General features: G+C 47.6%; 1 protein-coding gene across 1 annotated transcript in view; it reads left to right on the forward strand.

Moving 5' to 3' along the window:
- C2CD2 (C2 calcium dependent domain containing 2) overlaps positions 1-17,815 on the forward strand; it is a 77,611-nt gene that overhangs the window by 5,065 nt on the left and 54,731 nt on the right. The window contains exons 2-3 of the mRNA XM_083171650.1: positions 2,511-3,340; positions 14,903-15,001. Of these exons, the coding sequence (XP_083027776.1) occupies positions 3,095-3,340; positions 14,903-15,001 (345 nt within the window). The 5' untranslated portion in view covers positions 2,511-3,094. The remainder of the gene's footprint in view (positions 1-2,510; positions 3,341-14,902; positions 15,002-17,815) is intronic.

Raw genomic sequence — 17,815 nt, forward strand, 5'->3', positions numbered from 1 at the left:
TTCAGCAGCCACAGCAAATTTCCAACTATCCACCTTCCCTTCCCAACCACAGCAGGGCAGAAGCTACTGCAGCAGCCACAGCAAATCTCCAACTATCCACCTACCCTTCCCAACCACCACAGGGCAGAAGCTGCTGCAACAGCCATAGCAAGTCTCCAACTATACACCTTCCCTTCCCAGCCACAGCAGTACAGAAGCTGCTGCAGCAGCCAGAGCAGGTCTCCAACTATCCACCTTCCCTTCCCAACCACAGCAGGGCAGAAGCTGCTGCAGCAGCCAGAGCAAGTCTCCAACTACCCTTCCCAACCACAGCAGGCAGGGCAGAAGCTGCTGCAGCAGCCATAGCAAATTTCCAACTATCCACCTTCCCTTCCCAACCACAGCAGGGCAGAAACTTCTGTAGCAGCCAGAGTGTGTCTCCAACTATCCACCTTCCCTTCCCAGCAGGGCAGAAACTTCTGAAGCAGCCAGAGTGTGTCTCCAACTATCCACCTTCCCAGCCACAGCAGGACAGAAGCTACTGCAGCAGCCACAGCAAATCTCCAACTATCCACCTACCCTTCCCAACCACCACAGGGCAGAAGCTGCTGCAGCAGCCATAGCAAGTCTCTAACTATCCACCTTCCCTTCCCAGCCACAGCAATACAGAAGCTGCTGCAGTAGCCAAAGCAGGTCTCCAACTATCCACCTTCCCTTCCCAGCCACAGCAGTACAGAAGCTGCTGCAGCAGCCAGAGCAAGTCTCCAACTATCCATCTTCCCTTCCCAGCCACAGCAGTACAGAAGCTGCTGCAGCAGCTAGAGCAGGTCTCCAACTATCCACCTTCCTTCCCAACCACAGCAGGGCAGAAGCTGCTGCAGCAGCCAGAGCAAGTCTCCAACTACCCACCTTCCCTTCCCAACCACAGCAGGGCAGAAGCTGCTGTAGCAGCCAGAGCAAGTCTCCAACTATCCATCTTCCCTTCCCAACCACCGCAGGGCAGAAGCTGCTGCAGCAGCCAGAGTGTGTCTCCAACTATCCACCTTCCCTTCCTAACCACAGCAGGGCAGACTTTCTGATGACATAGCACAATGCATGAAAACAATAGCATGGACCCCTATGACAGCACCCTTAAGGGCTCATCCGATGAGGATAAGGCAGTGTAAAAAGTTTGAAGACGATTAGTTAAAGCGCTCTAGAGTTATCGAGGAACATATATATATATATACACACACACACACACACACACACACACACACACACACACACACACACACACACATACATTGTTCAATTATACTTATGTAGATTATTATTATCATCATGTGACGTTAAACAACCTTTGTGGTTTGTGTGAGTTGCCATGGTAACAGGATGCATATAATTTACAGATATGTATTTTTCTATAAATAGAAGGCCGCTGAATAAACAAAAGGTTTGCAGCTTATTGTATGGTGTCAGCATAGTAACTCCCGGAGGCCAGGAAATCATTTCTAGGTGGGAGTCTGCTGGGCACAATATAAAATCCTTCTCCGCGTGCCCTAGGTCTTAGCGTAATATTTAGGAAGTGTTTTAGGGGTATGGGTCATAGGGCCGACAGGCCATAGGTCGACATGAGTTTTTCATATGGACACCGTATGAGTGTAACGTATCCCCTTGAAAAACAACCAGCCAATCTGCTCCCAACTGCCATATTATGTACTGGGTTCAAAAATTGGCAGTTAGGAGCTGTTAGAACACTCTCTACTTTATCACTTTTTGAAGCTTGATGCAACTGGCCCCTTTTTGATCTTTCTTGACACATTGTTTCTGTTTGCAAGTCACTAGACCAAAAACAACATACCCCCTATACCCTACCTGCTTGCAGCCTAAATCTAATACCCCCCCCCCCCGCCAACGCCTGACCCTTACCCTACCAGCTCATGTCTAACCTTAACTCCCCCGTCACAATGCCTAAACGTAGCCCCTACTTGTCCCTGCAGCCTCACCCTAAATCTCCCCTAATGCCTAAGCCCCCCCTTCTTCCCCTGGCCTGACCCTAACCCACCCAGCAAACTTACATTCATGATGGGTTCGGTAAAGCTCACATACAGTGTCTAGATCAACAATCATTAGTCAGCCTGCACGAGTCAACACCGACACACACAAAAAACTCTACTTTTTCATGTTAACACTTTGCGTTATTGGACCCCAATTAGTGTGCTGCGCTCGCTTCTCTCGCTGTTCTTCGGTACAGAGACCTCCCGCCACAAATGCTGCGCTCAGCACCTTTTACCAGTTCCCAGTAAAAGTCCCAAAAAATATAAAAAAAATCCCCGAAAACTCAGGACCACCTTTCGTGTGTTGACCTCTTCCACGGCGACCGTGTCTGAATGTTTTTGAAACTGTTCTGATAGTTGTATCCTCTCCAGCGGTTGGATTTGTTTTTCCCTCCGCCCTTAGGGTGTGTGAACGAATGCTTCTGCCAGAACAGTTCATGTATTGTATAAACTTTCTCTAACGCTTTATCTCCCGTGTGATCTCTCCTCTAGTGACGGTCTCTGGATTCTGCGGTGCCTTTAACGCTCCAGAAGAGGAACCGGCGGGGAAACGGCATTGTTCCAGTAAGAAGGCATATTGCCCAGATACCGTAAATGTCCCACAGGCTACTGACACTTGGAGGGGTCCTGGGAGAGTAGAGAATGAGCCTGTTTGTTTCTGACTCTCCCCCCTCGACGCAGAGACAAGAGGTGATGACGTTCCTCCGGCAGGTTTGAAGCCAGGGACTTTTTTATCCTTTCCATACCAGGTTGCTACCTCCTCCTCCCACTGCGGGGACCAGTGATGTCTAGCTGCTTATACCACACTTGGAGCAACTTTTACCTACTCAGACCAGGGGCTGCAGTCCCTCCTTGATGCTGCTGGAAACCTTGCCTTGCCACCGTGCAGCATTGGTGACTCTACCTCGTCCTCCCCAGTGCACGCTCATTAGATGTGGAATGTGTGCGCTGGTTCCTCTCTTTATATTTTTTACCTTCCTGAGATATCTCAGTAAGGAACCGGGAGCATCTATAGGATACAGCTGCTTTTAATTATCGGTTGTCCAGCGCACCGGATGCTGTGACTCTACATAGAAATGTCGCTCTTTGAGGATCAGTTTTTCCTGGCCACCCTCTTTTTGGCCGCCCTGGTCACGCTTGCCATCTACTTGTTCCAGTACGGTTTGGGCGGACTGTGGACACGAAAAAGAAAATCGTCTTATTCTAATGCACTCGGAGAGGCGGATTCACTCCTGTCCTGGGTTTTGTCTCTGAATAGTTGGAAAAGTCAGTGGTTGAAGGCTTGGATAAGTGCGCTCAATGAAGAGGCTGGGAAACGAGGGGTAAGTTGACATGTTGGTTTGAAAATCCAATTTTCCCCGTCACTGTGAACTAACATTCTCTGGTGATCTGGTGTATGTGGTAAGAGTGGTTTTCAAGGTTTGGTATTCGCAATATCATCACTTTAGAAGGTTTGATAAATAGCCCCCCCCAATAACCAGATACACTCATGTAAAGAAGTATTCTGGCGCCCTATATCTTAGTTTGTATTTTCTCTCCATGTTTGTTTTGGGGTTTTCTTTGGGTGCTAACAAGGTTGAAACTTTGACGAAAATTTTGTGGGTCTCCGCACTGGAGAGGCGACTGGTGGAGATGACTAAATATTCTCTGTACAGCGCTGTATAATATGTGTGCGCTATATAATTATTTATTATTTAATTAAAGTTTTTTTTTTTAATATAGCACAGCAGATTCCGTTGCGCTTTACAATTGTAGACAGAGATAGAACAAACTGGGTAAGACTTGGAGGTAGGAGGGCCCTACTGCGAGCTTACAATCTAATATATAAATAACTGCTAATAAATAATGGTACTCTTTACCTAGAACGGCGCCCGCGATCAGAATCGCGGGCGTCGCGGGTAAAAAATCGCGGTAATCGCGGGTAAATCGCGGGTACATCAAAATCGGGTACCCGCGATCACCGCGATTTTCCCATAGGGAACAATGTTAAAAAGCCTAATTGACCGCGATTTTGCATTCAATGCCCGCGATTTTCCCATAGGAATCAATGTTAAATGGGCTACAGAGCCCAAATAGCCCCAATTAACCCTTAAATGTCCCCCCAATTTTTGTACGCCACCCCACGATCCACGCCAACCCGAAGCGTGGCGAGCGCAGCGAGCCCGCGAGGGGCGGCGGTACGCGTCCTCCGACCTTTTCATGCCCTACTATCCACGTCGGCGTGGAGTTGAGAATAGAATAGTGTGGCGAGCGCAGCGAGCCACCGAGCCCGAAGCGTGGCGAGCGCACGCGGATACCTTCACAGGTAAACGCGTCCCTTCGCGGGCTTCACAGGTGTCCGCGTCGCCACGGACACCTGTGAAGTCCGCGAGGGGACGCGTATAACTGTGAAGGTATCCGCGTCCCCTCGCGGGGCTCGCTGCGCTTGCCACGCTTCGGGCTCGGTGGCTCGCTGCGCTCGCCACACTATTCTATTCTCAACTCCACGCCGACGTGGATAGTAGGGCATGAAAAAGTCGGAGGACGCGTACCGCCGCCCCTCGTGGGCTCGCTGCGCTCGCCACGCTTCGGGTTGGCGTGGATCGTGGGGTGGCGTACAAAAATTGGGGGGACATTTAAGGGTTAATTGGGGCTATTTGGGCTCTGTAGCCCATTTAACATTGATTCCTATGGGAAAATCGCGGGCATTGAGGCATTGAATGCAAAATCGCGGTCAATTAGGCTTTTTAACATTGTTCCCTATGGGAAAATCGCGGTGATCGCGGGCATCGCGTCGCGGCCGTTTATGTACTGCCCGCGATGTCGCGATCACCGCGATGGGCGCCGTTCTAGGTAAAGAGTACCTAAATAATAAATGCATTTTTTTTATTTTTGGATTGTTCTTGTGGACTCCATTTAGTGTGACACTTTTGAGTGGGTAATTATTATTTTTGTACGGGCATGATTGCAAGCTAAGTGGTTGATCATAACACAGGCTGGCTTGTTATTTGTGGGGGCACCAGGCTGGCATGTAATTGCAACAAATATACGCAGCTCTAGCTGTTGGCGTAACTCACAATGTTCTAATTACAGCGTTGCCCGCTCTGAACTTTTGCAAAAATTTGTTAAGGCCCTTGCAACACTTGCTTAGAGAGAGGTAAAGTACCGGGTCAATCAACTTTAACCTACCATGCTACCGGCTGTTTTTGAAAATTGACATGAACAGATTTATTGGTGATCATTTAGGGTATTATAAATTAACATTTATAATGTCTACATTCATCATGCCGACATGTTGATAAAATGTTGACCTACAGTACAGTATCCCTGTCATGTTCCTTTTGGCCTAGAGACAACTTGCCTGCTCCTTATAGCTTCAGCAGCTCCTGACTGTAGGGCAAAATACTTGTAATAGAGGGGTAGATTTATTAAGCTCGGTAAAGTCTGTTTTTTATTACCGGCCAATCAGCTCCTACCTGTCCTTTTTCAAGCCAAGCCTGTAACTTCACAGTTAGGAGCCGATTGGCCGGTGATAAAAACTAGACACTTTATCACTTCACCAAGCTTAATAAATCTGCCCCAAAGTAACAGCCAATCAGCTCCTTAGCTCCTTAGCTGCCATGTTACAGGATGTGTGTGAAAAATGGCAGGAGCTGATTAATTATTTCTCTCCAATGCTTAGAACATATGCCCCTCAGACTTCTGGGTCAGACCTCTGATTCTCTGAAGTTAGTGGGGAGTATTTCTCCCTGTATCCATCCCGCCTCTAACCCTTCCTCTGGTGTCTAACCTACCCCTCTGCTGCAGCCTAACCCTTACCCTTTCTCTTTTATTTGTGTCGAGCCACCAAGCTTGCGTCTAGTCACAATCAACAGGGAGGAGTTACACCTACAAAAGGTATTAGATAATGATATACAAATCCAGTCTGGCGTGTTTCGTGTTGTGCTCCTCAGCACTGGACCTTCCCTGCGAGAGGGCCTCCAGCTACAATACTGTCTGCAGGCCCCATACCCTACAATTGGGACCTTCATCCATCAAATTGATTTGACCTCGGGACATAGACCATCTCCCGATAGCGTTGGTTCCCAAAGCCTTGCTTATTACTGCCAGGTTGTATAGCGAGAGCCAAATGGATCTGTCCAGTCATTCCGGTGCTGTCCAGACACGGCGAGTCTGATACATAAATATCAGGGTTGTTGGGGCATATTCCCCCATATCATGAACAAAACTACAAACGACGTACTTCCGTTTGTCTATCTGCTAAGTCGATACCATGTGGTTGACTTTGACAAGGCTGGCACAGAAAAAGGTCAACATGAGTGTTTTGCGCAACGAACGGCGCAGCGAGTGTGTAACTAACCAAAGTCGGGGCCTGCACATGTGCAAATACACTCTTCAGCATGCACAGGCCTCCTACCATCGGAACAGGGCCAAATTTGTCCCCTTCCGAGTGTTATTGAATCAGGCCCCTTGTCCATTTTGACCATAATTGTCTTGACTTACTGACTGTGGACGTTTGGACCGGATACCATTGTCTCTGTACATTCTTTGTCCAAAGCAGATAGACAAATGGAAGGACCAGAAAACACCACATCAAAGAAAACCTATAGTAAAATCCCTATTTTTATGTAGGGATTAAAAAAAATAAGGTTGCAAAACGATACAGGTGCTAACTTCCAATAACCTGATGTACACAACTTTGTAGCCTATGCCGTATCCACGCCGATGTGTCAGCTGATATCATGTTAACAAATGATTGGGTAGTGGCAGTGCACATTTTAGGGGTGCTCAACAACCCCTAGGACAGGCATGTCCAAACTGTGGCCCTCCAGCTGTTGTGAAACTACACATCCCAGAATGCCTTGTCATAGTTTTTGCATTCCCTAATAGCAAAATGTGGCAAAGCATGATGGGACTTGTAGTTTCACAACAGCTGGAGGGCCGTAGTTTGGACATGTATGCCCTAGGAACATCTCAGCTGGTTCCTACGGCTGATACCCCGGTCAAATGATCTGCTTGTTGTGCATGATTGCGGAGTTCCCAGATCTGCATCATGCATGATCATTGCCAAATTGGCCCGAGCCGCCATACATAAGCGCTCCGCCTGGGTGACCTCTGCAGTTGGCAGCCGCACGTCTTGTGAAGGACATTGCAGGGAGCCTCTTGGCACTTGGAACGGCTGAAAATGCAGTTTCTCTCTGCTGCATAGCAGACAATCAGCCGCGTCCAGCATCTCCCGCTATAGCGCAGTGTCGTACAAGATGCCTTTAGTACATATTGGGTTCCTTGCATGTTTCATGGACCAATAAGTGTCTCTTATACACAGGATTATGGTAATTATTCCGTCTGATTCACTATTTTGTGGATGTTTAAATGTGATCTATTCCTGACCTATCCATCAACGATAAGGCAGACTGACACATTTACAGACCAATCTGTACATGCAGGGCGTAGATGGAAGTAGTACAGTTGTTACACGTGGGTCATCGGGGGGGGGGGGGGGGGGGTTGAGAACCTCTGCTCTAACTGGTTTTTATTCACAGAAATTGACCTCTTAAATTGGCTGCTGCTTGTTATCCCCAAATTCCGGAACTTTGAGGTTCTCCTCCGGATATTTTTACCTGTTGAAATCCAGGTCACCCAGTCTGGATCCAACATTCACCGCAGCCCAGTCCAGTAGCCACCGCCACGGCGGGGGGCCCAAATGGCAGATGTCCAGGTGCTCAGAGATGATGATGTCCTCTCCAAGGGCCGGCCTTCAAGATACTGCACCTTTGTGCCGTTTGAACGGTGCCAACACAGGAATATCCCAGGTCGGCACTGCAGTGTTAATGGGGGGAATCCCGAGTGACCTGTATTCCAAATACCGAGTCTGACCAGGAATTTTGGTGTAAAAGCAGCAGTACTCGAGTAGGGTGAGCTACTCTCGGCTGGTCATGTTACTACCCATCCCCCACTCTGACATGATCACCCACATTCGTTACTCCTCTACCATAAAAAATTAAATTAATTTAAATCTGTCCTAGCCGATGCATTATCTGCTCTCCCCGTTATTTCCTCCTATGCTACAGAACTGTAGGGCTGATGGATAGGGCTGTGTTACACCTGCTCTACAGGGAGGCTCCTCCAGTGTCTAAAAATAGGGACAGCCAGCATATGATTTATGGAGGTATAGGTAGTCCTTAGTGGGGCAGGACTGACATGGTAGCTCAGATCCATGTACTCAGCACCCGTTACCACTTCATCACATAGAAGTCTGCCATGTGCATTACTGTGTATTCTACTGAGATGATTCTGATCAGTTGCAATATGATTTTTTGTGCCGTGAGATTTGATACGGGATGCTCATAATACATGACGCGGTTTCTTTTTTAAAAAATTGTGCTTTTTTTTTTTTATTTTTTTTTCATTCATTGAGACCAGATTCTGTATAATTTGTATGAATTTTTCTGTAGCCAGACATTTAGAAAATGGTTATTATAATGGTGTAATATTATTTTTACAAATCAATGTGGATCAGGCCTCACCATAGATTCCCTGGCTGTGTATACTGCACTCTCCCCATGTGTGCCTCCTTCCCATAGGTGCCTCTGCCTCTCCAACCGGCGCCGGTAGGGCAACCTCTGCGTGATTGGGATATAGGGGTCTATGTACCAGCCAATTGGCTCCAAACTGCCATTTTACAGGTTGTTTAAAAAATTGGCAGTTGGAGAGAAAGTATCCTACTCAGATCAGCTCCTACACCTCCTGTAACATGGCAGTTTGGAGCTGATTGGCTGGTACTTTATCTCTCTCTCTCTCCAAGGCTTAGTAAATAGACCACTATATTACAACCACTCTACAGATGCTATACCTAGACATTACTGTGGGCAGCACCGACATAAGGGGACATTCAGGATGTTGATGGGAAATGTTACTCCGCAATTAGGGCTATGTATGTCTGCATGTGGTCTGTCGACATTTTGAACATGCTGACATGCTGAATGATGACATTCCGCACATCGGCATATACCTAACCCATATGGGGAATGCTGTAGTGTGAAGACCTCCCACACACACACACACACACACTTCTCTGTGGTACCTTTGCATTTCATAGTAATATATCGCTTAATATATTGCTGCTCTCTATGGGGGTTTTACATAACAGCGGAGGAGAGCGGGTGTCAGATTAAATATAAAGGATGTTCAGATGCAGCCTCATTTGCGTGGAGCGGGTACAGAGCCTGGTGAAAGCAGCTACGGAATGCCAGCCTGGAGGAAGAAGAGCTGGTGGCCAGGAGAGGAAGGGCGGTGGGAGCGATCAGCTGTCTGCTTGTGTAGCATATATAAGGGAAAGTCCTGTACTAAGGACTGCGGGAAGAGCGCACAGAGGAGTTTCCCCTGAAGGGAGGACTTGGCTTTGGTGCAGAGTGATGTATTGTACAGTCCGGCTGCTTGACCACACCAACAGCTGTGCTTCTCCTTACCACAGTGTAATGTGTCCCCACTCCCTGGGAGTTAGTGCGTTACTTCATCATTTACAGCCTAGGGCTTAAAGTTCATCACAAAGAGATTATATTTAATTGATCTACGCTACGGTGATCAATCAAAGGTTGGAGAGAGAGAGAGAGATGCCCACCAATTGGCTCTTAAATTCTACATTACAGGCTGCATTTTTTTGAAAAATAGCTGGTAGAACAGGTATTACCAGCCAATCGGCTTCCAACTGCCATTTTTTTTCAAAACCAACCCCTAATACGGCAGTTAGCAGTACTGGTACTTTATCTCTGGTCCACTTTATCACTCTACAAGCGTTGATACATTTCCCCCATAGTCTAGAAAATGAATCTTCTCTGACAGCGTTGTGATGCCAACAGAGCTATTCAATTGTAGTTCTATTAGGGAGCGTTCGGCTACTTGCAAAAATGCGCATGTTTGACCACTCAAAAGGGACTTTGTGCGGCACACATTAGTTTGGTCTGGTTTAGCCGATATGCGCTAATGAGCGCGATTAGCGTGGAAAAAGATCAATGAACTATCGGTAAATTTGCATTTGTTTTGCCCACACAGTCCAGCTCGCCGCAGGCACTCGTTGGAACGTGAGAAATGGCCACGCGACTCATTATCCCCCTGCGCCCCCCTCCCCACATTGTCCTGGAGTTTTTAAAATAGCTTCTGTCCCCTTTTGTAAGGACTAGTTTGTTATACAGGAGCTGCCACTTCTTCCAGTGAAGGGGTTAAACGGGTGTGTATTGGGGTGTAAGGTTCTTGTCTAACAGCACTGCGTGGGTGTAAATAGTGACATTCCGTGGCGCACTGTGTGGGCTAGAGGGGAATTCCTGGAAGGAGTGTGGGTATCCTGCTGTGTTTATAGAAGTGGGCCCAGCCAGTCTGACCTGAGTGTAGTATGGTGTGTTCCACACTGATCTAACATGCTACAGCCGCATACTTTCCTCTCTGTACATAGGGGGTTATTCTGGTTCACTCGCAAAGGCACAATCACTCTCTAATGGGCGAAACCATAGGCACTGCAGGGGGGGCAGATGTAACTTGTGCAGAGAGAATTCGATTTGAGTGGGGTTTTACTTCAAAAAGTGACAAAGTGGAGAGTTATAAATAGCCAACCACTCGGCTCTTAACTGTCACATTACAGCCTATGTATGAAATATGGCAGATGGGGGCCAGTTGGCTCTCGACTTTATCACTTTCGGAACCTTGGCGCATCTGTTCCTTTATAGTCTGTAGGATCCAAGGGTCACAGGCTAATGATGCAGGGCTAGGAGACCCTCACTTTTTAGTTCATTTGATATATTTTTATTATAAATATTGATGTTCTGATTTGCTATACTCGTCATATGGGTCTGTTTTATGCGTGTCCTGTCATGCGGGGGATATCGTGTGCTGCAGAAGCAGCGGTGCTGTACAGTGATGGACTTAGAGATGGGTTCTCTGGAACGAGAGTGGAGAGAATAATCCTTATTACGGTCTGTCTGGGTTATACGGGAGGAGAGAGAGCGAGAGGAGTTTCCTCCATCAGCTGAATGTCTTATATGAATTAGGTCAAACCTCTCTCAGGGCCCACGCTGCTCAGATACTGCTCTGGGATACTACCAGCGTGTGTGTGTAAATATTACACAACAATATAATGATGCACAATGTACTGTACAGCAACTAAAAGCTTATCTGTTCCCTGCAAGGCAGTATGTAGTCCTATGTGGTAGGGGGGCTGCACGTCTTGCCAGGAAGTAAGATGGCTGCCTCCACCATTACGCTTTAAGTATATCACAAGTGAATCACTTTTATGCCAGCGGTTCTGGAACCTTTTTTCTCTCCCGTGCCCTTGTCGTTTATATGTCTCAATTTTAAATATCCACGGTACTTACGAGTTTAGTGGAAGTGAGCGGTAGGCGTGTCTTTGCATTGAGGAGTAGTGTGCGGTCAGGAGTTGGATACCTATGTCTGGCTGCTAGCTATAGTTTGTAAGCTTGTGAGCAGGGCCCTTCGACCTTCTGAACTGTCTGTAAATACCCAGCTTGTTTCCAGTTGTAAAGCACAGTAGAACTTCCTGATCTAAATACGTTACTGTTAATATATAACATGAGTAATATGGTCTCCAGGGTTTCCCGATAATGCCCTGCACCTCCTTCACCCTTGCCAGTGCAGGTCAAATGAACGCTGGTGTCTGAGGGCAGCGTGGGTAGCTCACAAACTGAACCGGAGTGATATAATGTTGTTAGCCTCGGAACTTCTTCCACCATTAGCAATATTATTTTCAAGTACCAACCAGTCTGCCGAGTACCCCCAGCGGTACAAGTACCCCAGGTTGGGAACCGCTGCTGTATGCTGTGACCGTATCTGGTTAATAGATCTACAGTGTCCAATTCGCCATGCAAAATGTCGACAAGTTGTCACATGAAAAGGTTGAAATGATTTTATAGACCTCTCCACTCACCCCCGCTGTGACCGCTATGGGTGTCTGATAACGTTCCGACAGTCTGGATTCCGACTGTCAGTACATCAACATCGGAATCCCGACTGTAAAATGTCTGACAGTCGGGATCCCAACTGACCGGGGCTATTTTTGCTCGTGACGGTCTATGACCTCCCCATTGGGGAAGTATAGAACCGAGCCCGGAAGGGGCTTCTTTGCACTCGCTCCCCTGTCAGTGTACAGGGCGGTATAATGACCATTAGAAACCCGACCACTGTCGTCCGGATCAGTGTTGGACTGGGGCAGAAAGGGCCCACCGGGGAATGTAGTGGTAGAGGCCCATGTTTAGGGGTGTGGCCAGCTGCCACAGAGGTTTGCTAGTCCATGCATGATGATTTACCAGATTAATAACTGCAATGCACTGTAGAGAATACCCAATAGTCATATGCACTATGAGATTACATGAATAATTAAACTGCACTGGCTGTAACCTGATCCCTAGATGACAAGGGCCCCCAGGCAGTGGGGCCCACCGGGGATTTCCCCTGTGCCCCTGTGGGCCAGTCCAACCCTGGTCAGGATCATAGTTGCCTACCCTCCTGCATTCTGCAGGAGACTCCCTGACATAGCAGCAATCTCCCTCTATCCCTCATTAGTCTAGCAATCTCCCCCTAGTCACCTAGCCCACATTACACTGTTACAGAAACAGATACATTTACATTGAATCATCAGCGCCATTTCCCAGCACTTTACCAAGTATGGTAGTTCTTACTAACTGCTTTGGGGCTCATCTACATTTGGATATAAGTAATTTAAAATTACACACCCGCGCTTCTAGGTGCCACGTTCACAATATATTTTCACAATCTCTCCATATATGGAACTAGACACGCCCTTTAGGGCGGAGCTTGACACGCCCCCTCAATGGGGCGCTTTGCAAAATTCTATTACAAGGTATAATCTCCCTGAACTAGTTTTCAAAAGTAGGCAAGTATGACCAGGAGACTTCCCAGAAACCACTGTGACTTGTTATATGCTTAGTTTAATCTGCGTCTGTTCAGTGGTTCCATCTGCTTTTAGAAATCTAACCCGCGGAAAGAATAAAAAAAAGTGTTCAACACCTAGAGCGCAAGCTCTTAGGAACAGGCATGCACTGTATGACTGCATAAGGACTGCGGTTAGCACGTGAGCGGATTCTGTGGAACGCTGTGTGTCTGCCACGCTATATAAATACACTGTAGATAATCGCTGTATTCAGTATTTACAGTTCGCAGGGAAATGTTCTCAATTGACATTTCTGTTTCGAAACCAAATACAGTTGAAGTCACTCAGCTGCAAACTGCGGATTACACTATTAACTATCCGTGTGCCGCGTCTGCTGACTGCAGTGATTGGAGGCTTCCCCAATCAGCCACAGCCATGTGGGTGAACTTAGCCAATGACACGTTTCCATCCTATGTTTGCGGAGCTGCTCTTGTCTTCTGGCATCCGTTTTGCTTTGACGTGTGTATTATTTGTTTGTTTGGGTAGTTGCTGATTCTGCATTGGTTACATTGCACGCATGGTGTAGTGGTTAGCATTACTGCCTCACAGCGCTGAGGTCATGGGTTCAATTCCCACCATGGCCCTAAATGCGTGGAGTTTGTATATTCTCCCCAGGCTTGCGCGGGTTTCCTCCGTGTGCCCCTGGTTTCTCCCACTATCCAAATATATACTGGTAGGTTAATTGGCTCCCAACAAATTAACACTAGAATGTCTGTCTGTGCGTGTACATGTGGTAGGGAATTGTGCTCCCTCTAAGCTTCTTTTAGGGGGTTATTCTAGTTTACTCTTTCTGACAAAATCCTTCTTAGATGTACAAAACCATGTGCACTGCAGGTGGGGCAGATGTAACATGTGCAGAGAGAGTTAGATTTGGGTCAGATTCTACTTCAAAGTGAGATCTATATTGCAGTGTAAAAATAAAGCAGCCAGTATTTACCCTGCACAGAAACAAAATAACTCACCCAAATCTAATTCTCTCTGCATATGTTACATCTGCCCCACCTGCAGTGCACATGGTTTTGTCCATCTAAGAAGGATTTTGTCAGAAAGAGTGAAATAGAATAAGGCCCTTAGAGGTTGCCGCACCCTGCCCTTTTTTTGTGTGTGGCACTGTGCGCCCTTAAGCTGCCCCTCACTGACATGCCACTGAGAACTTTCGGTGTGTGCCATCATGTGCAATAGGCATTATGGTGTGTGGTATAGTGTGTAAGAGGCATTACAGTGTGTGCCATAATGTGTAATTGTCATTACGACAGAATATGTAATGGGCATAGCAGAGTATGACCAGGTTTAATAATCCTAGTGCAGTGTGCAAATTTTTTATTTTATTGGGTTTTTATTTTTGTTTCTAATGTAAATTTCTAATATAAAATGTGCCCTGCCTGGTGGTCAGCGCCCTGCCCTAAAATAATCCTAGAGTGAACACTATAGAGTGTACGCTCCACTGGGGCAGGGACTGATGTGAATGTTCAACTATACTCTGTAATGTGCTGTGGAATTTGTGTGTGCTATATAAATAACTGGTATTAATAATAATGGTACTTGTTTAGTTTCACGGTGGCCGATATATCGGATGCTATATCGGCCGATCCGATATGTTTTTACCTGTTCATAACCCCACTATCCACTACGCATGGAGTTGATTTTATATAGTGTGGCGAGCGGACGCGGATTACTGCGCTCGCCACACTATATAAAGTCAACTCCATGCGTAGTGGATAGTGGAGTTATGAACAGGTACAAAAATCGGATCGGCCAATATCGCATTCGATATATCGGCCGCCGTGAAACTAAACAAGTATCACAATAATTGCTCTAGTTGCGTGTGTTCAAATGCTATGCTGTCGCACCGCTCTGAGCAATGCGTTTGACCCTAAAATAAACAGGAAGCCCATATACAGTGACGCTCCCTGGGTAACGCTTGTCCCCTCACTTTCTGTCTCTGTAGGGATCTCTGCGCCTGGCGTTTGAAGATGACAATGCACAGAAGCCTCTGCAACTGTCTTTGAAACAAGTGGAGAGCGTTGTGAAGTCCGATCAGGCCAAGGTGAGCGGCAGCCTGTGGGAATGGGACACTGATATGTGATGTTACACTATTAAGGTGACCATACACGTTACAATTATTGTATACAATATCGCATCTCGGTTTTGCGGTGAGATGAGACCTAGTACAAAAAGTACGGGTGCACATATTTTTTGTACTAGATCTCATCTCACCGCAAAACCGAGATGCGATGAGATGTGATGTTGTATACAATAATTGTAACATGTATGGGCACCTTTACAGCTCAGTGAGGGAGAGAGACCTGTTACAGGTTATGTTTGACAACCTCACTGTGGGAGGTGTGTACGTGAACGTGGCACCTGATTGGCCAATTATTGCTGCCACCGATCTCACTGTATGTTTAGTGCCCCATTGCAGGATACTTTTCCCTGTTTCAGTTCTGATCTATGGAATGTTATTTGCATAGCGCAGGAGCCGCACCTGTGATGGAGTCCCGGCTGGCTGTATGCTTGGTGACCCTCCTGGGCCAGGTGTCTCCAGTTTGTCTGGTGTCTTCTTCTCCTTGTTAGTGCGGTCTACTTTCTGCAGTGTTTCTGCAGTTACCCTTTGTGGGTGTGTTGTCCCCTCTTGCTGTGAAGGGAATATTTTGTAAATCGGCTCTTCTTGGGATACATGCCTCCTCTCTTGCAGGATAAGCAGAGAGTGCGACAGAAAGGAGACCTTCAGGAGTGTGATCCGTGTGTGTGACGTGTCAGCGGCGCGTGTGCCCTGCGAGTGTTTCATCCCTGGCACAGCGCCAGGGTCCGCTCGCCGCGCCACAGAGACGCCCAGGCTTCCCCCAACGCCGTAATCGCCCCATCTGTTCCTGAAAGCAAAATGCCTTTCAGTCAGGCCCTCCTAAGTGGATTACACGGTGTTTCACGAACGCCAGAACATCCTGCAGAGAAAAATCCTATTAACTCTAATTACCTAGTATTGGGTTTTGTTTTTTTTGTGTATAAGTTGTTAACACTTTCAGCGTTGTGTGTCACTTTTACTTTCATGCTGTCATTGTGTTGTTTTTTTTTTTACATACCGGTCTTTCTAGAGCATAGCTGTAGGCAGAAGAAGGTTATCCCTGAGGGATTATAGCTACCTTTGCATGTGCAGAGGGGGTTTGAAAGTGACGATCTTTGCCCCCCCCCCCCTTATTCGCCAGTAGTTTCCAGCATCCTGTGACCTCACTCACTTCCCTCCGCCTAATTCCTCCAGGACGCTGAGCTGCAATATGCCTCTAATCCTAGATATTCTTCTGTGGAATCTGCTCGCCAAAGCACTTCACTCCAGCAGTGCCTGACTTCTACTTTGTAGGGTAGAAACAGTGCAGTCCTCTCACCTTATGCCGCCATCTTGTATTGTGATCCATGCAGGTTTGTTTTATTAAAGCGCATTAGGTACTTGTTTCCTAGCACGGCCACACCGATTTACATCGGGGTGGTCGTGTCGGAAAAATCGGGTCGATCGCATCGCATGCGATTTGGTCGCATGCGATGCGATCGTCGCGACCGACCGATTTTGGACCCGATTTTTTTTTTTTAATTAAATGTAAATCGGGTCCCTGGGACCCGATTTTACATTGGATTCAATGTAAAATATTCCCAACCCCCCAAATGTCCCGGCGTACACCCCACCCCACGATAGACGCCAACCCGAAGCGTGGCGAGCGCAGCGAGCCCGCGAGGGGCGGCGGTGCGCGTCCTCCGACCTTTTCATTCCCCTACTATCCACGTCGGCGTGGAGTTGAGAATAGAATAGTGTGACGAGCGCAGCGAGCCACCGAGCCCGAAGCGTGGCGAGCGCACGCGGATACCTTCACAGGTAAACGCGTCCCTTCGCGGACTTCACAGGTGTCCGCGTCGCCACGGACACCTGTGAAGCCCGCGAGGGGACGCGTATAACTGTGAAGGTATCCGCGTCCCCTCGCGGGGCTCGCTGCGCTCGCCACGCTTCGGGCTCGGTGGCTCGCTGCGCTCGCCACACTATTCTATTCTCAACTCCACACCGACGTGGATAGTAGGGGAATGAAAAGGTCGGAGGACGCGCACCGCCGCCCCTCGCGGGCTCGCTGCGCTCGCCACGCTTCGGGTTGGCGTCTATCGTGGGGTGACGACGGGGACATCTAAAATGTGAAATGGGTCATATTGGCCCATTTCACATTTTTCACATTTTTTCAGGATTTCAATGTTAAAAAATCTTTTAACATTGAAGCCTATGTAAAAATCGGGGGCATCGCGTCGGGACCTATGTTAATGGTCCCGACCGACGCGATGCCCCCGATATTTTACCTTTCCCGACACGATTTCAATGTTAAAATATTTTTTAACATTGAAGCCTATGGGGAAATCGCGGGCATCGCGTCGGTCGCGTCGGGACCATTGTTAACGGTCCCGACCGACGCGATGCCCCCGATATTTTATCCTAGCCGGCCAAATGGACCTGATTTCAAAGGAAATCGGGTCCATCTTATGGATCGTGTACCTTAACTAAAGGTACACGATCCATAAGATATGTGGCCGTGCTAGGAAACAAGTACCGCACATTACATTTATGTTACATGTCTGTTGACTGGGGACAGCCTGACCCTAACTCACCCCGCTAGTGCCTGAAGTCCCCCCCCAAGTAGTACCGGACCCACCACCCCAATCCCCAGTGTAATACTAATGCACCTTGGTTACTCACCTTTTGGCACCTGGCAAACATCCAGGAGGCCTAAGGATGTGCCATTGGCCTATAGTCTGGTCCTCTATCAGCCACATTCCCCAGCATGCTCAGTAATCAATATATTGCATAAATATTGGTCCGTATGCCTAGTATTGA

The sequence above is a fragment of the Crinia signifera genome, chromosome 2 (genome assembly GCF_055691185.1).
Source record: "Crinia signifera chromosome 2, ASM5569118v1, whole genome shotgun sequence".
NCBI classification, from domain to species: Eukaryota; Metazoa; Chordata; class Amphibia; order Anura; family Myobatrachidae; genus Crinia; species Crinia signifera.